The sequence below is a fragment of the Gymnoscopelus braueri genome (assembly GCF_963280865.1).
Source record: "Gymnoscopelus braueri genome assembly, chromosome: 3".
NCBI classification, from domain to species: domain Eukaryota; kingdom Metazoa; phylum Chordata; class Actinopteri; order Myctophiformes; family Myctophidae; genus Gymnoscopelus; species Gymnoscopelus braueri.
The window spans coordinates 17,661,956-17,688,277 of NC_137612.1; the positions used below are offsets into that span (position 1 = coordinate 17,661,956).

The 26,322-nt window shown below is 43.0% G+C and overlaps 1 protein-coding gene across 4 annotated transcripts; it reads right to left on the minus strand.

Annotated features, from left to right (window-relative positions):
- Positions 1–146: 146 nt before the first annotated feature.
- hcfc1a (host cell factor C1a) lies at positions 147–17,457 on the minus strand. 4 transcript variants are annotated; one of them, XM_080424473.1, is made up of 28 exons: positions 17,320–17,457; positions 15,801–16,000; positions 15,127–15,275; positions 14,500–14,660; positions 14,186–14,394; positions 13,894–13,978; positions 13,651–13,757; positions 13,364–13,543; positions 11,263–11,502; positions 10,982–11,121; positions 10,695–10,874; positions 9,993–10,217; positions 9,518–9,613; positions 9,185–9,401; positions 8,744–8,880; positions 8,395–8,542; positions 8,096–8,295; positions 6,882–7,773; positions 6,257–6,402; positions 5,358–5,489; positions 4,998–5,205; positions 3,804–4,079; positions 3,464–3,567; positions 3,239–3,373; positions 2,960–3,145; positions 1,969–2,266; positions 1,635–1,698; positions 147–1,529 (listed from the first exon to the last, which is right to left on the minus strand). In XM_080424473.1, the coding sequence occupies exons 2-28, from the start codon at positions 15,994–15,996 to the stop codon at positions 1,490–1,492; spliced, it is 5,151 nt and encodes a 1,716-aa protein (XP_080280599.1). In that variant the 5' UTR covers positions 15,997–16,000; positions 17,320–17,457; the 3' UTR covers positions 147–1,489. The 4 variants fall into 4 exon arrangements, with proteins under 4 accessions (XP_080280599.1, XP_080280598.1, XP_080280597.1 ...); XM_080424472.1 differs by having other exon boundaries at positions 3,464–3,606; XM_080424471.1 differs by having other exon boundaries at positions 10,982–11,502.
- Between the last annotated feature and the right edge of the window lie 8,865 nt (positions 17,458–26,322).

Here is a 26,322-nt window from a genome sequence, read left to right on the forward strand (position 1 = left end):
CACATCACAGTTAGCTTGCACACCCATCTGTAATCTGAAATACAGAGCTGGCGAAAAAAAAAGAAATACAAATGTATTAAATGGATTCACATACGTCTCAATAGTATTTGGGTGTGGGAGTCTATCAATATAATTTGTCATTTTCCAAAAAAAGAAAAAAAAAGAAAGGGTGGAACACCACATTCATGAATTAATAAAAACGGGACAAATTGAGATACATGGGGGTTGAGGGGGGCCGTCAAAGAATTGAGAATTTCCTCATTGTACTCCTTAGATTTCCACGTTTGGCAAACGCTAAGCAACAAAAGCATTGAGCAAGTTGTGGTAAACAAAGTAAAAGCTTTCCTCTCCCTGGGTCCACTTCAAAGTTCCCTTCTGTGCTAGAACATCTATGGTCCTAGCTGGAGCAAATACAAAAGGCTCTCTCTTTCATACGTTCCAACTGAACGAAGATTTAAAAGTAGGGTGGCTATCGCAACACAGCTGACCCCTCTTCCCACAACAAACTACAGGGATGAAGTTTTAAAAAAAGTGTTTTTCGTTTTTTACTTTTAAAATGCACACTTAACATACACATACACACAGGAAAAAAAAAGCTTAAAAAATACAAAAATAAACTACACAAAGATCTGCATCATTGCTTGCTAATTTTTTGGGAAGATTTTGCAAGATATTTTTTGTGTGTGCTGCAAGTCTCAGTCCTAGCAAAGTCTATGTCATTCGTTCTCTACAAATCTCTTCTTCCTGTGTCATTCCTTGTTTTGTCCACTTCATAGCATCGCCCAGCGGTCCTCATCTTGGGGGTAAAAAGCGCACAGTGATGACATACCAGGAGACTGGAGGACTCCAGTACAATGTCTGTACAGAATTGGGTTCTTGATCAAGCAAAAACAAAAAAAAGGAAAAAAATAAAGACGTCCTCCTTTCTTTGAGGACAAGTGCTTTGTTTTGTTTCCATACTGATTATTCCTCTCATCTAAACTAATGCCACCACTGCTTTTTTTCAGCACTGTACATCCTCATGTAGTCTCTCTCTACAGCCCCCAAAGATACAAACACGCACACAAAAAAAGAAGTAACATTAAGCTCAGGCTGGCTCCCAGTTTGTGAAAGTTGTAAATGCTTCTCTACACTGCTCAACTACTGTAACTAGCGAAAAATAGATATTTAAAAAGATGGGAGGGAGGTGTGACTGAAAAGGCTATAATGTGCTTCTAAGATTGTGTTGTTCTAGAAATAGTTATGACCAACAGAAAGGGGAGGGGTTTATCTACAAAAAACATCTCTCAGATTTGACTTTTCATCTTGGTTCCCCGCTGTTGTTCTGTCTCCATGGCTGGATGGATCTTAGTCAAACTCGAGGATGAAGGATGAAATTAGGGTGAGGATGAAGAGGATGATGGTCAGTCCTCCTGGTAAAAGGACAGCAAGTGGAAAAGGGGACAAGAGACTTGGGGAAGGATGTGGGGGGTGGGGGTTCTGGCCAACCTCACTGGTCCGTCCTTGCTTTCTTTAGACCAGTAGCCTTACTGCAGAGACAGGACAGAAACCGGATTAGGATTGCCATCTAATTATCAGTGCCAAATTACATTTTCTAATGTGTGCGATGTAAATCAAAATGAATTGGTACTTACGCATCAGGGGAGGTGCCTGGTCTTTTGGGGGCCGGTTTTGCAGAGGCAGCATCTTTGCCAGACTCTGTAAAGCATAAAGATGAGTCCATAAACAATGTTCTAGTGATGATGCCTTTTTGTCACCAACCCAGAAGTTACTTACAGTACATCATAGCATCTCACACTTTACATTTAAGAAAATAAGCTCTGTAGCAAACAAAGGGCTATGATACTGAACAAAAATGTTAAAACAAGTTAACCTCTAACAAACTGTTTAATACTATTGAAATGCTTTCAACGAGTTCTTGACTCAACACTATTATACGTTAAGTGCCATGTGAACTGGTGTCCTCACCTTGCAGCCATCGGACTTGGGTGGCTGGGCCATAGCCTTTCTCGTTGCGGGCAGCAATGCGGAAAATGATGGCCGGCTTGGTGGTGTAGTCAATGTGGGCATTGGAGAGACTGGAGGACTGCACCAGGCAGGAGGGGTTGGGCCCGCAGTACACACGCATAAAAGCCAGCTGGGCTGGTGTTGAAGCCTTGGCCTCAGTAGTCTGGTTGCTCTGGATGGCCAGGTACACAGAGTACTCTATAATCTTTCCTGACGTCACAGATGGCGGCTCCCAGGTCAGGTGGGCCCCGTCTGGGCTCTGTGGAAAGTGAAGAAGCACAAGGTACTTGAAATTTGTATTTTTGCCTATTCCTGCAAGGGATGCAAGAAATCAAACTTGTAATCAGACCCCTTACTAGTCAGGTTGAGAATCTCAGTGGGCAAGCCATGATCAGGACTTGCCTTCCGTTTTAATATTTAGTGTACGGTACTAGTCAGATGCCTGTTGGGAACGATGCCCATTGGAAACGCATGCCGTAGCAGCCCGAACCTCTAGTAAGTTAAAATTGTGCAAAATCAATTGTCATGCGAGTTAAATGCTCTCTACATCAGAACTTATTCGGCAAAGTGTTTCTATCTCCCATTTTATTTTCAATAAAGCACACAAAAACCACCTCAAGCGTGCATAAAAATGTTCTCTCATTATTTCAAGATTTCTTTCCCGAAATGTGTTACCAATCAGGACAAATAAAAGAATTTGCATAAAAACTGGATGATGGAAATCCAACTAATGTCGCTACGTATGTCGTCTCATCTGCCATCGACCTTAGCTGTAAGTAACTCTAGATGAAATTTCATCCTGTTTTGTCCCATTACATCGAACGAAGCTTCTAAGTATTGGTTCAGCCCTACAAGCAACCATTGTCACTGGTTGGCCTCCCTTGGGAATACTATTTATTGGCAGAAACAAAGGCTGAATCCTTATCAAACATCACATCATTAAGTTGCTCACCTTGCTGATTTTGATGGCGCAAGGTGCACCTGGGAAGCCTGGTAGACAAGTCTTAAAAGCTGAGATCTCAGAGAAGGACCCACGGCCGCACGCGTTGATGCCGGCAACGCGAAACTTGTAGGCCGTGCCAGGCTGTAGCTCCATTTTCTTCATTTGGCCGTAGTCTGGTATGACACCAGAGTCATCCTATCATGTAAAGGTTGGAGAGTGTTAAGTGATTATCTTGCCAAACCATGTTTCAATCTTCCAAGTATGAAAGGAGAAATGTGTGGCACTTACATCTCCGTGTGAGTCATCTGATGGCATATAGAAGTGGGTGACCACCATATTTGTCACCTTGACGATTCCAACGTCAAACCACTGGTTCTCTTTCTTCACAATTGGTTTCACTGGGGCTGGCTGAGGGGCTTGTTTCTATTAAAAATTAAATTAAAAGCGTGTCATTTACCTTCTTTCTCTTCAAATAAACCAGTCAGCGGAAGACAGATTAACTGGATGACTCACCCCTCCCTCGATGCCGTTGGCCACTTCTGCTAGAGCGGCTGCTGCTTGCAGTTTAGCTGGACTAGCCACCGACACAGTTACAAATGTGCTTGATGGAGCTAGGGCTGTGGAGACGAGACCAGAGGAAGGAATCAATCTGAAAGCTGTATGATCAAAAAAAGAGACATGTCAATCAATCAATCAACTTTGTCACAACTAAGTTACAGGTAAAAGCAGGGTGAAACTCTTATCTATGCTGGCTTTCACGTTTGCAGTTGCACAGAGTATATAGTATAAGAATGAGAAGTGAAAAAAGGAATATAAAACAAGCATAAAATAGTGTATTATCAGACAGCCTTACTCTCAGCAGTGGTACGGGGCAGCAGTGACGCCACGGCGCTGGTTACAGCAGCGGCCATCTCGTTGTGTCCATTGCTCTCCACAGAAGGATCGTTCAGGCTGTCAGCGGGGGCGAGGCCCTCAGTGGGCAAGCTCGCGTCAACGCTGGCCTGCTGGGCGGCAGCCTGGGCCTCCTGGAGCTGCTGTTGCTGCTGGACCAGTGCTGCCAGCTCCTGCTGGGTCAGCACGATAGGGATGCTTGTTGGATGGTGGCTCTCCCCACTGGCATCACCTTCATCTGAAGATGCAGAAAACATAGAACCTTTCAAGATCATGAAACACAAACAATGAGACATTGATGAAAAATGGCCCTCCTTGGACCCCACCAAATCCTTGGTGGGGTCATTATCTCTGCCCGACCAAATGGACGGGGGGGGGGGCGAGGATTGTTTTCGCTCTGTGAGTGTCTGATGTGAGCAGCAAATCATCGCTGGATCGCTGGATGTTTTACCCCTGGATTCCTTGGATAGGCCCTGGCCACCATTTTCTTCAAAATACTTTTTGCTACTACTCTTCACCCTACTTTTGTGAAAAACTCACGCATATGACTCTATGGAGTCATATGATCAAGATGTATGAGTCAGATTCTTTGGATTCCATTGGCTTCCAAAGTTTGTGGGAAGGGGCCCATTTTTTGCCCCAAAATTACAAATCCTGAATGCAGCGTATGATCTGCCCCAAATTTGAATCACACCTGGCCTCTAAACAAGGCAGAGCCTAAAGCGATTTCCCTTCCACCATATGGGGCACCATAAATGCTACAAATTATTTGCAGCATTGTCACCGTTTGTTGCTGAACGTTTGTTTGTTTTTTAACACCAAATTAGACACTAATGGTCTTGAGTCATGTGACAATGACTATCACATGTTAATTGAATTAACAAATTTGTAGGCAGGCCTATATCATGAATGCAACATCCAATCATCCTCACATTGGATCACTACATACGTCAGTCACATTTTCTGATTTCACTTTCACATTGTGGTCAACTTGTAAAGAGCACAAATTAAACATGAAACATTTACATGATGCATCATTAAACAGATTATTTTATAACAAAAAATATTTTTTATTCAATTAACTTTCTGTCTATCGATTAAATCGATCACTGGATCAACCGTTTCAACCGCTACTACGATCTGTACAAAAACATACTCATGACGGCATGCTGTGCTGCCTGGAGGACTGCCTGGATAGCCAGGGCCTGGGCTTCTTCAGTGGCAGCTGCCTGAGCTGCTGCTTCTGCTGCTGCAGTTACGGCCAGCTCCTCATCCGACAGCCCTGTCACCATGAGGGTGGCCCCTTGGCCCTCAGACATCAGCTCTGAGGGCAGGTTCAAGGCAGTAGCAGCTGCCGCCTCTCCCTGGAAAGGAATAAATCACAGCAGCGACACATTGACATTACAGCTTCAAGGATTTTGATGTCCGTTTTTTTGTTTTGCTTTGAAAGTTAGATTCAAGACTTGTGTTCACAAATAGGATTTTCTTTATAGATGGCTGTGTAAATTGTGTGCACCTCTGCTTGTGTCTCCATAGCTGTGGGTGCTTCTTCTGCAGATGCCACAGCGTCTGCCGACGACTCGGCCTGCATGGGCTCTTCTGTGCTGCTTGCTGCAGAAGTCACCCCCTCTGTAATTGACGAAATAGACTGGGGAGGGAAAAAAATTGATTAAAAAAACAGAGGAATGGACAATGGCCTGAGTGTAAACGTCAAACTATATCGATAGATGGATCATTAGGGCTAGGATTACAGAACTCAACTTTTGAGGAATTAAATAATGCATTTTACTGCCCGCTCAAACAATACTTTCCCTTCAGCCCAAAGACAGGAACCATATAGGGTTGGAGTTCGAGTTTCTGTTGTTCTAGAAGGCTAAAAGAGCATCGTCACCAAATCTGATTTCTGCACTGTGAAATAATTTCTCATTCTGTCAACAATTTATCCAAAAGACTCAGTAGGATTCAATGAGTGGATTCACATTTAGAGTCAGATGCAATCAAATGTTTTCAAACCCCAACACTTGATTTCTTTGGGCTGAACTGAGCATGGGTTCGACTGTGGTATAATGGTGCGTTCACACGGGCAGATTAAAAGATACAAAGATACAAAAATACACCGCATCTTTGTCGCTGTGTTTGTTTCTTTGTATCCGTGTTGCTCAACACGGTCGCTGACGTCATCAAGCGTGTGGACATCGGAGCTACAGTTGTAGTTTTGTGTCTTTGTATCTGGAAGTTGAACCCAGCTCAACTTGAATTTGTAGCTTTGTATCTTTGTCGCTATAGAGCTACAGCTACAAACGTCGGATGTATCTTTGTATATTCATGTCGCTGGTTTCCATTGAAATTGAATGGTAGCATGTATCTTTTAATCTGCCCGTGTGAATGCACCATCAGGCCTCATGGCGTTCTTACAGGTAAGGGCGTAGTTGACTGTGAAGACTGGGTGACAGTGGTGATGGCCCTGCCCGGGGCGGTGTTAGTTGGGCTGGTTCCTGCTGCAGTAGTCTCTGCTTCACTGCTGGCACCGGCTGTTCCCTCTTCATTTTCATTTTGTTGAGCTACAGAATCAAATTAGACAAATTGACAGCACTGTGACTTTAAGGTTCATAGAGGAGATCTCAGATCAAATCTGCTAGTGACATCTTGCCTTTTCAAGCTTGGGAAGTCTGCCACGTTATTTCAGTGGAGTGCAATGATATAGACAAGCATTTAACATTCCAGGAACTCAATAACAAAGCCAGTGATAGACAAGTGCTATGCTAGTGCATTTATTCAATGCTAAACATTCAGCTAAAGCCCCCAATTGTACTTTTTCCTTAAATCTCTCAAACCGCACATCGTTGTGGTTTGAAATCGTACACCAACACATCATGCTACTATGGCACGAGACGTCTCAAAACTGTACAGATAAAGATAAAGAGATCTCCATATATGGGCATATCAGTCAGCTCGGTGGCGCCCCGAACCTCTAGTAAAATAAATTCACTGATTTCACTTCTGAAGAACCTAGCTAATTTGACATAGTCACATGCTGTACCTGTGCCCTCGCCCGTCTCCATATTGCAGGTAGCGGTGGTGGCTGTGTTGGTGGTTCCCGTCTCGTGGGTTTCACAGGGGATGTTGGAGCAGACCCCCCTCGGGGACCCCCCTCCCGTCTCTGTGCTGGTGGTCTGGTCGCTTCCCATGCCGGAGGTGGTTGTGGACGCGGTGTTTGTGGTTCCCGTCTCATTGGTTTCACAACGCTGGTTGGGTTGCCCACTCGGCACCGTGTCCGTCTGGCCGGCGGGACCCATGTTGGATGAAGACTGGGTAGCAGTGTTGGTGGTGCCCGTCTCGTGGGTCTCGCATGGGGGGTTGGAGCACACCTGCTGTGCCCCACCCTGCGCCCCACCCTGCGCCCCACCCATGTTTGATGAAGACTGGGTGGCAGTGTTGGTGGTGCCCGTCTCGTGGGTCTCGCATGGGGGGTTGGAGCACACCTGCTGCAGCTGCTGCGCCCCACCCATGTTGGCAGAGGCCGTGGTGGCTGTGTTGGTTGTCCCGGTTTCGTGAGTCTCACAGGGTGGGTTAGAGCACACCACCTGCTGCACTCTGCCCATGTTGGATGAGGCTGTGGTGGACGTGTTGGTTGTCCCGGTTTCATGAGTCTCGCAGGGTGGGTTGGAGCACACCACCTGCTGCACACCTACCGTACCCATGTTGGCGGAAGCCGTGGTGGCTGTGTTGGTGGTTCCCGTCTCGTGGGTTTCGCAGGGCGGGTTGGAGCACACCAGGGTGACGGTCCCAGAGCCCTCACCAGAGCCTCCGGCCTCTGTGGAGCTGGGCTGCTCCGAGGTGGGCGAGGCGAGAATGGAGACGGGTAGGTCCTGTACTGGCTGGGCCTCCACGCCACTGGGAGTGGTGATAAGAGTCACCTGTGTGGGCTGGTTCTGTGAGGAAGGCAGGAAAAATACATTATACACAACATCAGTTTCACTAGAAGGAATATCACTACATAAGTTTCACTATAAGGCATATCACTTTGTCAATTAACAGAGTCATTTTTGGGGTTCTGTGCCTTGCTCAATGGCACTTTGGCACAGTTGGTGGGCACTGTAGATGCAGTACCAGCAATCCCTTCAATCACCAGTTTATAGCTGAAATGCACCCTTCCTGACAGTGCTGGGAATTGAAGTAACAACCTTGACTCATTAGGCGTCATCCTTAAGGCCAACATGCCACCCTCTGCAGAGCAGAGCTCTAAGTTGTTACCTGCACAGACGAGGTTGTGGTCAGGTTGGTCCGAGCTGCTGAGACAGTAATGGCAGTGGGGTTGATGACCTGCCTGGACAAGGTGGAGATGGTGCCCAGTGTTGTGATAGGGGTGGCCAGAGAAGCATTCACACTGGCCACACTTCCACCTGCCAGGCTAGTGGAGACTGTACCAGTGACTGTCCCCAGGGTGGTGACGCCTAGAGTGGATGACGTTACAGATGGTATTAGTATGGGTAACCCAGAACACAATCAAATGGTTTATCACAATCACCAAATCGCAAGAATTTCCTTCTTACCAGTGGTTCTATTGACAACTAGGGTAGTGACAGTGGGCTTAACAGCAGATACCGACACTGGTGTGACAAGCCGCATTCCACCCACTGAGCTCATGGGCACAGTGCGCAGGATGGTGCCCGGCTGTCCAGGAGCACCTTTCAAAACCACCTAGGGACACCCAAGAAAACTTTAATGCCAGAACAATGATGCCAGAACAAAGAAAAAAATCTAATTGTATTATTAGTTTATTATTCAGAGGGAAATATCCACATAACACAACCAGTGTCCTAAACTACTCAAAACGACGTATCTATAATATCTGCAAAGACACAAGTTGCTGTTTTCTAGGTATTGTGAGATTTTGCATACCTGAGTCATTCCCTGCTGGCCAAGTGCAGTGCCAAATTTTGGCATGGTGGTGATGATTTTGCCCGGGGTTCCAGACGTCATCATCTTTGTGGTGAGGATTGTGATGGGGGTCCTTGACCCTGCAGTGCTTGTTATACCTGAACGGAGATAACCCATCAAAATTAATGGTTGAATGTTTATGCCGATTAGCAAGCCCTAAGTATGTCTTTTAACTGGATAGATTTAGTAAAGACAGGGAGCTGCTAGATGTATACAGCAACAGACTGCGGTGCTGATACTTTTGGGGGTCATCAGTACGTCTCTGCATTACAATGATATGGAAAAAAATATTGCTCATTTCAGCTTTAGGGGTCATTTATCATCTTGTCAGCAAGGATTTGTTCCCCTTCATATTAAACTAGTTATTATGGTTTCTCAGTGATGTACAAGGGGTGCTCAGACCTGTGGCTCCCTGCTGTGTCATAATGGATGACATAGGGATGGTCTTTATGATGGTGGTGCCGTGCTTGGTGGTGGTAGGAGACATGCCACTGATGTTGAGGATGTGCGGCTTGTTCCCTCCGCCTCCTGCTTGGGAGGTGGTGATGATGGTGGTGGGTTTGCCATCAGCGGAGGTAACCAGCTTCAGGATGGTGCCAGCTGGGAGAGGACCCTTGGTCTAAGGAGAGAGGTGAAGGTTAGGACAGACAATCAAATAAAAGCTGCATTTTGCCTGTCTCAGGAGCTTTTTTAAAAGCTACCTCCTGTTTTCCCGCCCTCATGCAGATAGCTGACCTGTATGAGCTGTGTGAGAGGGTTAGTGGAAGCCTGGCCTGTTGTCTGCATTGGCTTGCCTTGTACCACAGACATCATCTTGCCAAGGTTGGAGATCTGCCGACATAGGAAAGAAACTCAAGTTCATGAGCCACCAGAAAACATTGGATGGCATCAGGAGCTCAGTGGGGCGTGCAGATCACTGAACTAATCATTCGAGCCCTCACTGACTTAAAAATCAAGCAGACCTGAATTCATGCTTTCTCCAACAGGCAATGTAGGTCCACATTTACTTCATTTCTCCATAGTTTTCAAGTATACCACTGTCTTGTGACAAGACTGATAAAACTAGCATTAACTCCCCACCGCCACACACACACACATTTCTGCAAAAGCACTTTCAAAGACCCCTGCATGCATTTGAGCACCTCTCAGTGTAAATTATATGTACAGGCAGAACCCCCCACAACATTTCCTCTCAGTTGTGTTCCCTTACCAGCGTGCCACCGCCCCCCATGGAGAGAGGGCTCTTGACCAAAGTGATGGTCTTGGTGACTCCTCCCACCACAGTGGTTACCACCTGGGCCTGTTGGGCCACTGTGACTGTACCGGACTTGTGCACAGTGATGATGGGCCTGGTGGGAGTGGTGGGAGAGGACGCCGTAGCTGTTCCAACCTGGGCTGCAGCAGACTTCAGCATCCGCGTGGCTGGGTTACTCACCTAGAAACAGTGTTGGTTTGTTAGACAATTTTGATAACGGCCAAAGTATTATTTATTTAACCCATTAAGACCTGGAACGCATCTGTGTCACTTTTTGATTTGAGCTAAAAAGTATTATTTTACACTTTGGCTATTCAAACATAGCAGATATACAAGCTCATAGCGCGGCACCGAGTGCCGCGCTACGAGCTTGTAGATCTGCTATTTTTGAAAAATCGTGAAAATGTGTGCAAATCTTTGAATATATATTGTTTTAAAGCGAAAATGTTTTACTCAAATCTTTTTTTTTTCAAATGCTTTTGGGGGTCCCTGGAAAAAAATATTTTGAGATGGGGTCAGCGGCCAAATACATCATTTTGGGGGTCCTTGACATGAAAAAGTTTGAGAACCACCGATATAGAAACATACGTTTTCTCAGAAAACTGTTGAAAACTGTTGGCCTCAGGTCTTAATGGGTTAAAGCTCAGATGTTCGTACCATGAGTGGAGAGGCCATTTTGACTGTGGTTGTGCCGGGAGAAACGGCTACAGTTTTGAGAATGGTGGCACCCGCAGGAACGTTGAGCACAGTGCCTGCTGCGGGTGGGATCTTCTGTGTGGCGGCTGCTGCTGCAGCCAAAGCTGCCATGCCACTCATCTGAGGGCTACCACCAATGGGCTGAACAGAAAAAAATAACTCCTAATTAATTCACACACACGTCAGTTAAGTTTGCATACGTATTGTTATTTCCAGATTTGTAACAGAGGTCATGCTGTTGTTCATACCGATCCTTGCTGAGCAGGCACCACCATACGAACACCTGGAGGAAGTGATGTCACAGTGACAGGGGATTTCCCAGTCAGGTTGGGGCGGACAGTGACAATAGAGGTACCAGAGGCAGCCTGAGGTGCAACCTTTAAGATAGCTACAAAAACAAGAAACCAACTCGTGAGACATGCAATGCAGACCCCTATGAGGAAAACAATAGGCAGACAGGCTAACCCATGCAGTGTATATCCATCATCTTTGTAAGTGACAATGAGTGGACCATGGTAAGGTAAGGTACCTGTTTGTGGAAGGGTCTGAACTAAGGGTGCTGCTGCGGCAGGTGCTGGGCTCTTAGGGGCATTCGTAGGTAGCGACGGGGCGGCGCTCAAGGCTGGCGAGGTTGCGGCTGTAGCTGGGATGTCATATTTTTGGAGCTGCAACAGGTAGGTGTCTGCGGTGGAGACTGCGCCCCAGCTCACCTCCAGAGAGCTGGTGTTGGCACGGACTAATTGCACCCTTGCAGGGGCATGTGGCCGCTCTGTAGAGAAGACCATAAAATTAAGCTGCGTGTGGTGAGGAGTTTGCATCTCGGAACTTGAAAATCAATAAATAGGCAAAAAGTTAAAACATTTAAGGAAGTAGTTAAGACAAACGATCCTATTTTGAAGATGGAAAGTTTTCACTTGATGTATGCCTAAATAAGCTTGTTATATGCAGTCATGCAGATGTGAATTGAACTTCTAATACAAATATGAATGGGGGGAAAAAAATCTATACATAGGCTAGTTAAGACATTTAAAAACATGTTACCCCTTATAACTATTTTCACTTTATGTTTGTAGTTAAACAATACATTCACCTTCATTGTGGCATGTCCTGATAAAAATAAAGTATATATAAATAAGATTCTTTATTAAAAAAGTTCTGATCAGTGAAGAGTTGGCTTGGAATCCAACCTGATTCGCTACGCTCATCTTTTTCTCACTTCGCTACTCAGTCTGGCCAAGGTCCTATTTGACTCGTATTGTCAGGAAGTCACTCGAGTTTTACATTGGACAACACTGGTCCCGCCCCCCCTACAGACCAATCAGAAGCCGCGGGCTGTTTTCTCCTGTTTGGGCACGGAGATGGGAGGCTTTCCAGACTGTGAAGCGAAGTGAGAAAAAGAAAACGCAGAACGTAGCAAGCAGGGCCCCCAGGCTAGTGAAGAGTAGTCATGGTGTTGAATATGAATAGCCATTTACAGACTATGGTCTAAAATGCCAGAAGAAGAAGCCTAATCGTAATTTACAATAATTGACTACAACTGTGTAGGCTAACTAATTAAAATAAACAGTAATTAAGATCAGTACATAAGTGGAATAGTGACATTAAAAAATATGATTTTTAATGTCACGAGTTTGTGTCCCAGTAAAGGCCAAACCGCACCAACGCAACTAATCGCAACTCCTTTCAAAACAAATTAAAGGCCATGACACACCATTGCAGCTCCTTGCAACTGCCATTGGGAATAATGGTTGCGAGTAGTTGCATGTTGCAAGGAGTTGCATTGGTGTGGACTGGCCTTAACACACCAAATTTCTCTTTTGGGGCTAAGGGTGTGCAGGGATATTCGGTTAACCTATTACAAAACGTTTACTATATAATATTAATTTATTCTATTAAATATATTTTAAATTGAGATATTAACTCTTTTTTTTGCACCCATATTACCGTCATGTCTTAATAAAATGTTGCTTTTAGCAGGCAAAATAAGCAAATCCATGCCAATCAAGTATTAATAATGGTGATTTGCAGGGCCTGTCACACTGACTTGTCTTGCAGTGCTGGTCATCTGCAGCCTGGCATTCACTTCCCAGTGCAATTGGGTGAATCTAGCCTACTCTAGCTACAGACAGTCAGACACAGTTGGTTTGGAAAAAAAGAGCAAAGTTTGTGAGTACTTTGATTTTGATGGGAAAGCGATGGAGAAATCACATCCAATAACACCTGGATGCGAATCGCCTATATTGCCTCGTACTGTCCGCTGCCTCTGTGATCCGGAAGAAATAATCCAGCGTTTGAGGTGAGAACATGGAGAATGCAGAGTAGACCGACGTTTCAATCACAAGTTAACTGTTTGGCTGAACATCCAACAGGCCTACTACATGTCATGTTATGGTTGAGCTTCCCCACTGGTCAGTAGTGTGCTTCTGACCGGCTCAGATTTGCGCCAGGGTGACAGCATAATTAATTTGACCTACTTTTGTGCACTGGGATTTGGAGCAGCTGTTAATCTTTTGTCAATAAATTTTTTGTCCATAATTGGGATTAAGTGTGAGCAACAACGCACAACATGGCAACACCAGAGAGTCACTTATTGGCAAAGTGACTCGTAGCGAAGTAAGAACACCACGCACCTGTTTCCAGGTACCAGAGGTCTTTACAGCAGACTTGGTTGTTCCATGCTTTGCGATAACCATCACGGCCGCTCCAGACGTAGAGTCTGGAGTTGATGGAGACAGAGCAATGACCAGCACGAGCCCTGGGGATGTTATCCTCCAGAGTGTCCATCAACACAGTCTCCCAAAACATTGAATCTATAAAAATGTAAAACACAGACACAAAAGTAAAAAAAACATTATTTTTGAATGACGACGTTAAAATGTGGTCCAAGAGTACATCAAAATACTGATTAAAAACACACCGAGGTTTAGGCAGGCAAGAGTGTTTGTGCACTTCCACTCCTTCTCGTGTGTGGCCACCTTCACGTCATCCATCACTAGAGGAACCCATCCTCCGAAAACATACATCCTGCAAAGTGGCAGATTGAAATCACTGTGAGTGTTCGCCCAACAACAGCATGGGCTGAGTGAAAACAAATGCAATGACAGAAAATCTAAATCAAACATTCAGCATAACATTTCCCATAATGCATCAGTCCTCTCACTTGTTTGTGATGGTAGTAGCAGAGTGAAGACTCCTGGGTAATGGTGCTGTACCATTTACTGTGGGTTTACTCCAAGACAGAGTATCTGGGGACAAAGTAGGAAATGGATAATCTGAAACGACTCATGTAATCTGATAAGACACATTTTTGTTTATGCTTTAGTTAACCAGAGAAAGTACAGTCTTTTTAAGTATGCTGCCAGGTTAAAGTGTAACCTAGAAACATGTGCATGCCGAGGACAACATGCCCATCAAAACTCAAGCTAAAAAATGTTTTGGCATCACAAACTTACCAATGTCAAGTGTCCAAAGATCTCCAAGGCGACAGCCACTCATTCCTCCATAGATAATGAGGCGAGATTTCCTGCTGGTCTTTTCTGTGTACACCACAGCAGTGTGGCTCTCACGTGGGGGAGGCAGGACTCCATATGTGATTGGTATGTCCCATCCCACCACACTGGAGCCAGGACGAAGCTCCAGAGTGTACAGATCATTCAGGTATCTGAAAAGCCAAACCAGTCACATGTCAGTCTCAGTCGTACTCGATTTGCATCTCCGTACCTACATTAACAGCATGTACCCATCAATGACACAGAAACAGCTGTACCTGGGAATGTTGTTTTTGGGGTCTTCACTGTCGTTGGCAAGTCCACCAAACAGGTAGCATTTGTTTCCCACTAGAGAAAAACTGTGGCCAAGACGAGGACATGGTGGGGGCCCATTTTTGGGGCTCTTTGCTTTCAATTTTTTCCACTCCCATCTGCTGGCCTATAAAACACATTCAATTAAAGAAAAAAGGTCATGCAAGGGACTAGTTCGCTCCATATACCTTGCTTGTAATGTGAAAACCTGTGTCCACTTAAGCTATTTGAAAAAAATATTCGCTTCTTTCAAGATATCATGTGTTGTGCAGTTATCTGATGCAGCACTGCACTAGTTAAGAGATAGAACAGGAAAGCAAGTCAGAATTCTATGCTGCAGAACTCAACCACATACACGTGCAGTGCACTTACATGAACTGTGTAAAAGTTAACAGGGGCATTTACAAACAGACTGCAATATCACCAGTCTGCATCTCCAGTGCACAATTTAATATACAAACAAACATTCAGGTGGTGAAACTGTTGTCCATCCAAAATAAATAAATACATAATTAAATTAAAATTTCAGAAATACAGAATAAAAACTACAGATATTTAACTTCACAATAAAGACAGGTAAACACATTAATTACCTGTAGTTCATAGAGGTCGTTGCTGTATTTTCCATACTCCACCATTCCACCAAACACCAACAACCTTGTGCCATCACAAACAAAGCCATATGCAGCACAACCAGGGGGAATATCACCTCGAACCGCAGGGATAAACCACTGGTTTGTTGCTGGAGAATCAAAACAAATACAAATAACAATGACAAAATGAAAGATGCCACAAGGACTATGCATTTAAATTCACCCAATTTACAGTTTGCTTAATAGCTTTATACAACGAACCCAGCAGCTATGGCCATAGACTTCTGAATAGATTTCATTAGATTAACCAAATGAAACAGTGTTTAGCACCAATCTAAATCATAAATCTTTGGTTAGAAACAAGCTATTGGGTTAGGAATAATCTTCACATCAAAGTTGCACTGTACTTCGATGAGACATTCATCCATTTTATTTTAGCCCGCCATTTTTAAAGTGTATTATAATTGTGTCCACTAGATGGCGGCAAGTTAGTCTAATGAAGACAGTTTAGCTGGCCTTTGGGGTCCTCTTCTGCCCACGAATTTATACAAAACCACCCATCATTTATTTTACACAAGGAGCATACACTTTACACAGTGACAGTTGGAATGCTGTCTATGGTTCTAGGAGAAACACTGAAACCTGCAAAGTTGAGGATATAACGGCGATCTCACCTGTGTTATAGACGTGTAATTCATCGACAATTCCTTCATTTCCCCCTCCAAAGACAACCATAAGTTCCTTTATAGCCACAGCTCTGTGTCCGTGTCTGGGCCGAGGGACCGGACCGGACCATCCGAGAACCCGCTTCCACCGCGGGGTCAGAGCAGAACCTGTGGTCCCAGACACGGTGGAACCAGGAGTAGACATGTCTCTACAAGACGGGGAACATGAAAATAGAAAGACAGGTTTTAACTAAAAAAGTAAACAATTTTGAAGTTGCCCACAAAATTAATTTGCTCCGAGACAGAGCAACACTTGTTGTCTGGGAGGCCATTATGTGCAATTTAAAAAGGTAAAGCACAATTATGATAAACGCAAACCAGGAAGAAAAAAACGACAACAAAACATCCAACATGCTGGTTGTGTTGTTACCCAGAGCCTCGGCTTGTGGCAATCATGTAAGCAGTTGTTTTAAATTGATTTACACAATGATTTTGGATGTATTATTATTACATCTAAATTATTATTGTTATTAATTATCAAACAACGGATTATACAAGAGGCGCAGGCTGGGGGTTAAGCGGCTTGTTCTTTGCATGCTTAATTTAAAAAGAACAGATCTACAAGCCGTCAACGCGTAGCGCTGCGCCGCGCGGACAAGCTTGTAGATCCGTTCATATTCGGCCGGCGACACCGTCCGCACCGCGAAGTATAAAACCATTGAATGCAATCCATGGAAGCCGCCATCTTGCAACCAAACAAACCCCCGCTAGTGCCAAGCCGAAAAATGGCGGAAGCGAATGAAAAAGACAAATAAATGTCAGCTCCGCTAAAGACAACACCGCCGGCAGCGACACCATCACCTCTTACAAGCCTCCATCTACGTACACATGTCAATAAACTGAACACAAGCACGAGCAGCAGGCTGCATTCGTCCATTACAGTCGTTTACAGGAGACGGCTATTTTCATTTTCATGCCTCTCTGGGAGTCGCCATATTGTAGCTAGCTAGCTCTGTATTCATTTCTCCTACTTTCAGCAGTTCATCACAACCCACAAAGCATTTTCAGAGCGTTCCACACGGGTGTGCACGCGAGCCTAGCCACACTCATCGATTCTTGTCGAAAGCGGCGACAATAGTTGGGAGAAAGGTGGTGTTTTTGTACCAACACTGCGTTAGCACTGCTAGCTGGTGTTCGGTCAAGCCAATTAGCCCATGCTAACAACGTTAGCATCTGTCAAACGGTCACCAGAGTTTACAATTAAATGCAACGGGATTAGGTTGCATTTCAGCATGCAACGTATACCTGGTATAAACCTGGCTGCAGCACGGCGCGCGCAACGTAGCTAGATGGAGATCTAACACAGAATTAACATGTTATTGTGTTTCATGCCGTCTCTGGAAGCAGCCATCTTTTCGACAATCGGCCCTCGTCTAAACTCCCACAAGAAAAAATGGCCGGGGCGGTTTTGCCACAACAAAACACAGCAACTCCGACTCACGCATGCCAATATCAACGTCACACTTACTCAGTTCGATATAGTGACTGCAAAAAGATGCGTAGGGGGTCTTATCTCAAAACAATATTCCAAATTCATCCGATTTGTGAAGAAGTATCCCCTCTCATGCCTGCCTGCCTGGGAATAAAGATACCATGGATGCGCCCGTGACGTCATGTAGCGGAAACGCTTTAGACTCACGGGGGTCCTTGAACCGCAAAACCGCGCCGTTGTCACGTTCGGCTATTTTATATACATTTAGCAGTTCATTTATGTTCATAATGTTATACATAATCACGAAATCTAATAAGTGGTTAGTTTCATACTCATCTCGTCAGAATAACGACAAATTACTTTTTTGTTTGAACGTTTGAAATTGCTCATTGTTGCGGCCGCGATAATACGTCATTTTTGTCGAGTGACGTTTGTCGAAATGGTCACTCGTCACGACAATGACCCTGAAACTACATTTGTGCTTGTTTGTGACGTCACCTTCCCATCCTTGGTATCTTGGTTCTAGATGCCTGCCTGGAAGCTGCCATCTTCTTGACAACCAGAGGCGGAGGAAAATGGCAGAGACTCGGCGTCGCCCACAGTAAACATGGCGACAAACAGACCCGCAAACCACCACGGCCATTCTTATAGTTTTTCTTGTGTATTTACATTAATAACCATTTGTAACCTGTTTTAATCTATTTAAGTAATAAAATGAATGTTGAAATTTGAAGTGGAGCCATACAAAAACTTGAAGCAAGTTGTTTTAGCAATACATTGTCCCTTGCTAAATATTTTCAATATAATTTTTATTTCACCCATTCTTGAGATTTTTTTTATTTTTTATATATTCTTCAATTATGCCACTTAATAAATTAATTATTATTAGTGTTGAATATTAAACCATGTAATGGGCCAACCTCCAACAGTTTTTTTAGATGTCAACTCCATAAAATGGCATATCTGACAGAGTTGACATCTGATGGAGTCTGACAGAGTTGACATAATGTCATGTTTTTTTTCATTCCACAGCACAGTCATAGTGAGTTGACAATGTATTTTTCAAAGTTGCTTAGGTTCTATTAATACTAATAGAATTACACTTTTTATTTTATTTTTTTGGGGGTAGGGGGGGGATTTAGAAGGACTGATGGACTTGACATGTTATTATGGTTGGGACACACTAGAATCATAGTAATATTATTTAGTGCATTTATCCATAAATAGAAAGCTTATCAGAGCTTTCGCAGCTTTCCCGCCTTTTTTTTAAACTGGGGAGTGAGACAGGGGACCTTAGAGTATAGCTAAAGTTTAATAACTTAACTTTAATAAAAACATTGTATAAATCTTATGTAATTCATATATATATATATTTTCACAGAACTTCTTTTTTTAATTAGTGCGTTGATAAATAGTAATGTTTTGGTAGGACATGATTTGTCCCATTTCTCAAGGATGGGTGATTTGTATTTTACATTTTTTTTGTAAACTAACCTTGTTTAGCTAGATATGCAAAAATGGGTAGACACTAGACATATATATTTTTTATTTACCTTTTTCAGATTGACCATTTAGGGATCTTCAAATAAAAACGACCCACTCCCTATAATAAGTGCGCCCCCTAATGGATCTATTGAATTATATAGAAATTACAATGTAATTACCATGTAATTATTACATGGTTGGTAGTGTACATGCATATATTGCTACAAACCCAAGTTTGTTATAAATTAGGTGAAGTTTCTGGTAACGGAAGTTTTCGATGATGCTATGATAAAAAAAAAAGTTCTAAATTGTCTTTTTGACATAAAGTACATTTTTTATAAATAATTACAAGAAAACACACAGGATACCCTCTTTATTTCACAGGGTAGCATTTGCAGCATGGACTGGTGACCTCGGAACAGTCGGACCCAGGCAAACCCAACGACCTCTGAACTGTCAGCCCAGTCAAATCCGGCGACCTCGGAACTGCAGGACCCACAAATCCGGCGACCTCGGAACGGTCGGCCACGCTTGACGTCTCGGAGGGTACAGAGACTAGGGGGGATGGTTTACGATTCTGTCCCTATCAGAACATAACTCGAATGGCGCTGAGTGTACTGAAGCAGACTTCGCAACGTTCGGCACGGCAACTCGCTCGCCTGAGCTCGCACGACGGTGCCTCTCGTGGCTCAAATTAACTTCGGACGGTGCGCCTCCATCGTGTTTCTTGTCTAACTAGTTCCCAACTTAAGGGGCTGTAGTCTGTTCTCACCAACTCAATATAAGGGGGCAGGGGCTGTATGTACAGTAGTCTGTTCTCACCAAGCGGGCTGAGTGTTCCGCCTTGCTGGTACCAAATGCCAAGCGGGCCGCTTGTACCGAGCGTTCCACTCCAACCTGTCCAGGTGCCATTTCTGTGAAATGTATGTTTTCGATATCATCATGTTTATAACAAATTATGGCATAGATAGATTTTTATTGACCAAAATGCATGTACACATCTTACGAGAGGATAAAGAAAAAGCTTGAGAGCTACTTCCATAAAGCTACACCATTGTTTTTTTCTACAGACTGTTAATGAAGCCGATTGTTCAGGAATTTCAAATCCGCCATCTTTCTATATCGCGTCATATCGCGTCATATCCTGCAGAATGCAACCAGACCAATATTGGTTTGGTAGCTTGTCAATCCAGAGCGGGGGCGGGGAATGAATGCTATTGGTTGTGTAGCTTGTCAATCAAATCATGCCAACCACTCCTGAGCATACCCTACTTTATCGTAAATTTTAAGATAAATTGAACCATAATTGACTAAAACGCATATCATGATGATTGAAAGAAGACTTTAAACTAGCGACTGGAAGCATATAGTATTTATGACAGTGTTTATTAAGGTAAGAAAATCAAGTCTAAAATTCGTCAAAAACCCACCCACTTGCATTGAGAGAAATTCTTCCTGACACCAGCAGGGGTAAATCCGCGAAACTACAGGCCATTCATATGAACTGTCACTTGAACTCACTTCATTCATAGACTCAATTTCAAAGGCCAATGCTGGGCCCTTGGTCTAAACTAAACTGAGTGCAGTATGCGTGTGTGTGTGTGTGTGTGTGTGTGTGTGTGTGTGTGTGTGTGTGTGTGTGTGTGTGTGTGTGTGTGTGTGTGTGTGTGTGTGTGTTATGTGTGTTTGTTGGGAGGTAGCAGATGCATACAGAAAAATAAAATCAATACTAATACATTCATACAAATTCTAGTTACAGTGCAAGGGTTCACATGAGACATAAATCAGCATCAACACAGTCCGATCATCATCGGACTGTGATCATTCAGTAGCACACTTTTCAGGTATCTCATAGCCAATTACGTTATTATTCACAGACCATACATGATCCCAAAATCTTTACATTTATTGACAGTTCCAGAATACATATTCATGGTCTGCATCCGTATGCCCCCATTACCTCCATTATGAATGTTGTGCAAGTAGCACTTTCTAGGGGATTCTTTATTTATTGTCCGACCTCAAGAGTTATAAGCCAAAATGTGAAGCAGCATCTTATTGCGCCAGCATGAGGCTGATTGCACTGGATTCCAGTGAGTCATAGAATTGATTTATAAAATATGTTTTAGTTTTCAAACCTGAAAAACATTCCCATGTGTAAATGTAACCTCAGTATACCATGTCATCATAGTCATTAGTCAATTCCCTATTTGTTGTCAGTGAAGCAGCTCCAGATGATGACAAGATTGTAATCTATCCACTTTGTCATGAACACTGAAGTCCCTATTCCGGGGCGAACATTTGCAGAAAATAGATCTACAAGCTTGTTGACAGTTTATGGTGAAGAGATTTGATGTAGAGGAAAAAAGGACAGGGCCTATTATAGAGCCCTGTGGGACCCGGTCAACTAAGTATATAGGGTTTAAGACGTGGTTAAACCAAGATTACCAGAATAACATCGGAATTCCATTAGAGAGTGTTAAATTCTTTGTCTTATGTTCACGTCTTTTGATTGCTGTGAATGCAATAATCTCCAATCTTGTTAATCTCCAGATTAACAAGAATTGTGTTCAACAGGAAGGAACAAATCACATTCAGCACCCCATCATGAGTTTGTGTTGGTTCTACCATAATTCACTTACAGGCAGAGTTACAAAGATAATAGGTAATAATAGATTTAAATGAATCTGTACTGAAACTTCATTCAACTAAATCCACAACGTAGATTACATCAACCACCCAATAATAATGATGATAATAATAATAATAATCAATATAGCAGCAAGCAGCAATACGGGGGCCAAGGAATGCAATATGCAAAACACAATATGCATAATGCGCAATAAGCCATAGAAACATAATAGACTGAACTTGAGAGAAAGAAGACCATGCAATTAACAAATGAGCATTGGAAACAGGTGAGCAGAGTTCGGGATTGTGGATGTTAAAATGCATGTCTTGCAATGCATGTTGCTTATAATGGCAGATTTCAAGTCATCAAGACAAAAGCTTGCCAATGTCTCTTCTTCATCTACACAACAGAAACTAATAATAGTATTCTATTTACGCTATAGCTTTCCATCACTATTCCTGGCCAGTCATTTTAGCCATGGCCTGGAATGGAACCTGTGACCTTTTGTTTCCCAGGCGTCCTCTCTACCCATTCTGCTACAACAGCCCTGTGTAATTTTGCTGAAAAGCATAAAGTTTTGCCTTCTGTCATGCACATGCCCCTGTTTAGTCAAAAAAAAATACTGTCAAAACACCATTGCATGTTGTCTTTAAAAAGTGGACATGCATTAATGAATGAAGTCATGATTTCTGTGCTGTAATTAAAATCAAGCCCGGATAAGTCGGGTTTCGACCCAGGGACCTTCTGACTGACATGTAGACACTCTACTGACTGAGATAATTCAAACCTAAAATTGGCTGTGAGAGAAAGAAGCCCATGCAGAGTTGTTTATTTATGAAGCCATGCCCTCTAGAATATTCATTGGCTCATGGAGGCTTAATTTCTTCACGTACAAACTTATCTTCAACTGGGATTTTAGATGAAGGTCCAGGGATTGTGTGTAGAACGTTTCACGCAAATTTCTCAAAAATCCCAGGAGAAGAACTTTTTAAAGGGTTTTTCAAACTACTCAAAATGGCGAAAGATCTAAGGGCAGCGCTTAATGGTCAAAGTGAGTGACAGATGTCTTCCTCATGAGTAGAGGCACATGTGTAAGCAGTGCACGTTTCATGGCTGTAGGCCAAACGAGGCATGACTTGTGCCTGTTCAAAGTTTGCATTTTCAAACGATTGCTATAGCGCCCCCCTTTGGCCAATTGGAGTAAGATATGTTTCAGTGCTGATTGGCATGACTCTCAACCATACTGCAAAGTTTTGACACTGCATTTATGTAGTTCGGGGCAGAAGAATAATTTTCATAAAACTGCAATATATCATTGACTCATGTGGAGGCTTAATCTTTTCACGTACAAACTTCTTTCCAACTGGGTTTTTAGATGTTGGTGTTGTTGTTGATGTTTTATTTTACATAATTACATTAAATACAAAATTTCACTATATGAAAAACGTAATTATAAGGTGAAATCAATAAACAATAAACCATACAATGACGAAGTTTGTATAGCGATAAAGTGTAAACTGAGTATCAGTGTGTGCATCCATTTTTATTATACTGTGGCAATTCAGAGCAAGATACATTAAAAGTAAATCACACCCAGTGTGAAGTAAGCTTCCTGACCAAAGCACTGTAAGGCAGCATTACTCCCTGACTTTACATGCTGCCATAAGAATTCTGAGAGTCAGCTTCAAGTTTCCTCTCCTTTGTTGTGGCATACTGTAGGTCATGGGACATGTGACAATACTGCCTCATGTTGAATTAGATAGGCTTGCCTTGCGTCTAGTCCTGATGGTGCATGGGTGGGAACTCCATCCTTGGGAGGCAGGACATAGACATCTTGGAGCAGTTGAAATCTGACCTCCTCTCCATCGTTGTGAGTCTTGGCTATCACAATGCTTGGCTCATTGGCATCAAAGCTGTTTTTGAATTACTTAAATATACATACAATCATACAGTATTTGCACAATTTCTCAGCTCAAAATACATCTTTGGAAAATGTATTTAGTCAATAGTTTACTAATTAAACTTTTAAATAGTAACCACTGCTCTTTCTAAATAGTGTTAGAATGCAGCATTTTTGAGTCAATTACTTGTGCCAAATTCGATTTAGTGCCCAGTTATATCTAGGGCCCACTTGGTTTTAGTGTGCCCAGTTCGCCTGTGCCCACTTCGTTTTGGTGCCCGGTTCTCTCCAGTGCCCACTCCGTTTTAGTGCTCAGTATCTCCAAAGCCAACTTAGTTATCTGATTTTTGCCTGATTTGCTGCAGCCAACCCTAGATATGCATTCCACCTTCAGGTTGTTGCTATGCCCTCTTGGTGCATAAATGTGCCACACTATCTACAACCAAATCATTATGTCATCATGAATCGACAGGTTGGTAGGTACCACTATGGAGGTGGAAACGTCTTGGTAAATGTCACATTGCTCAAAAGTTGTGTGTGTTTATATTTTGTGAGTTGTGTTTAAACTACAATGTTCCATTTAATTTCCCAACAGTATGTATCCTGCAGCTCTTTGGCGAGACAGTATACGAGGGTTCTGAAGTATCCACATCAAAGAGAGAGAGGTCTCCTCTGTGGCTCCTTCATAAACCATGTTCATCTTATATTTGGCAGATAAAAATCTGAGAACCCCATGGGATTTATATAGTACAGTACAGCATTCTTCTTTGTTTCATCCCATCTTCATGTGACAAAACAACAACAATCTTTATGTTTGCAGTCATATGCACAGTTTACAGCTGGGAATGATATAAGACACAATATGAGAATGGACAATGAGAACAATAATGTCTGTCTTAAACTATGTTAGCAGGGGCTTAATCATGATTCATGAGGCAATGGGTCAAATAAATGTCATTGACTGGGATACTGTTTCCGACGCTCTTTTATTTGTATATCGGTGTATATAAAACATATATCCCCTGTCGAATCTCTTAATTACACCAGAATTGTTCATGTGAAGCAGTTTGTTTATTTGATCTACTAGACATTTACAGTTTGGGCCGCTACGTGGCCTTCACACCATCATCATCATGTAATCATGTAGCCTATACTTCACATTACTTGAGACCGTTTTCAAAATATTTAATTGTTTAAAAAAAACATTGACCAAAGCGCCAATTTTACATCGGTGCCCACTCTTCCTTAGTGCCCATTCTTCCTGCTACCGTCCCTCGGCCGCCGCGGAAGGCGGTCTTTCGCGCCCAGGCCGGCTGCGGAGCAATGGACTGACTCAGGCCGGGCACCGTTGGATGCGACTCGCCAACCCATATCCAACGTTGGACCCGAGCCTAAAATCATATATTTACAAGCACCGGCCAGCGAAAGCGGCCTGTGTCTGCTCTGAGGAGCGCTGTAGTCGGCCACTGTGGGCAGAATAGCTCGCTTACAGAATAGCTCGGAGATACAGAGTGCGGAATCTGTGACTGCCCCTCCAGAGCATGGAAAAGCAATAACGGACGATGGGAAAAGAACCCTGTCATTCAACCATTCGAACCAATCGTCAAAAAGTCACGGGAACGCCCCTCATGTCATTCGAACCAAACAAAAAGGCCTACTTTTCCATGACTGATACTTGCCTGGGCTATCTCTGGTATCCCAGTAAAAACAATGTGATTCCATGGATATTAACAAGTGATTTTTGTCAATTGTGCAAAGGCATTATTTTCCCAGCAAAAAAAACAACAACTAAACTTTTCATCTTGACTGAAATGCAAATAAAATTATGAAGCGACATTACATTTACTTTGCTTTCAATGTTTTTATTGCAACTGATTTTACTTCTCGTAGCCTATACCTCATACACATTTCTCAAAGTTTTGATCCTTGGTTAACAACGTATCAAACTAGATGAGATTCAGATTTGAAACTCAATTTACAGTCTTGCATTAATGACATTTATCATTATTTTGTTTAGGAGACATTAATACTATATTATTGTCAAAGAAACCTTGATTGTGACCTTGGAATTAGGGTTCTGAGTTCAGAGTGGATTTGGAATAATGAGGTTCAAGGTTTCACTTTCAACCCTTCGCATTTGTGGTGCCCCTATACTTTTGTCTTCATTGTAGACTTTGGAACGACTGGAAGGGCTCTGCCTGAGGATCTTTTAGGCCATGCTCCTGATCATATAGGGCTAAAAGTTCTGTGATGTAGTAGGAAGTAAGGCGCTAGAGCTAGAGTCTACTCTAGACAATGTGTGCCTCAAAAGTAGTTAAATCTTGAAGTCAATTGTCAAATTAAATGAATGAAGCCTGAAATTGGTGTAATGTTCTCTGCTCTTTTGGTTTTAGTTTACAGTCTGGTTGCTGCATTATGAACTAACTGACGAGAAAGCTAGAATTTCGTTAAGGCCAGTCCACACCAATGCAACTCCTTGCAACTACTTGCAAGCATTAATGGCAGTTGCAAGGAGTTGCATTGGTGTGGAGTGGCCTTAAATTATGTCAGAGGGAGTTGCAATAATCTATTCTAGACTGGAATAGATAAATGCGTGGACTCTACTTTTTCTAGATCAGCAGGAGTTACAAAGACTTCATGGTAAAAAGAGGACTGGACCACCTTAATTAGGCTACTACTTGTGTGTTTAATGTGTTAAAAGATTATGTGTTAAGATTGTGTGTGTGTGTGTGTGTGTGTGTGTGTGTGTGTGTGTGTGTGTGTGTGTGTGTGTGTGTGTGTGTGTGTGTGCGCGCGTGCGTGCGTGCGTGCGTGCGTGTGTGTGTGTGTGTGTATCATTATTATTATTATAGTTACCACAAATTATTTAGCCTACTACACAACTCTTTCCCCCTCTAGCATGGAAAATAGTAACTTTTCTTTTCTTTTCAAACAGATATTTAAAAAAGCCTATTTATTGGTAGTGGGGGTGTTGTGACTTTTATTTTGACGTTGTCCCGGATGTTGTTAGTGACGTGTTTCC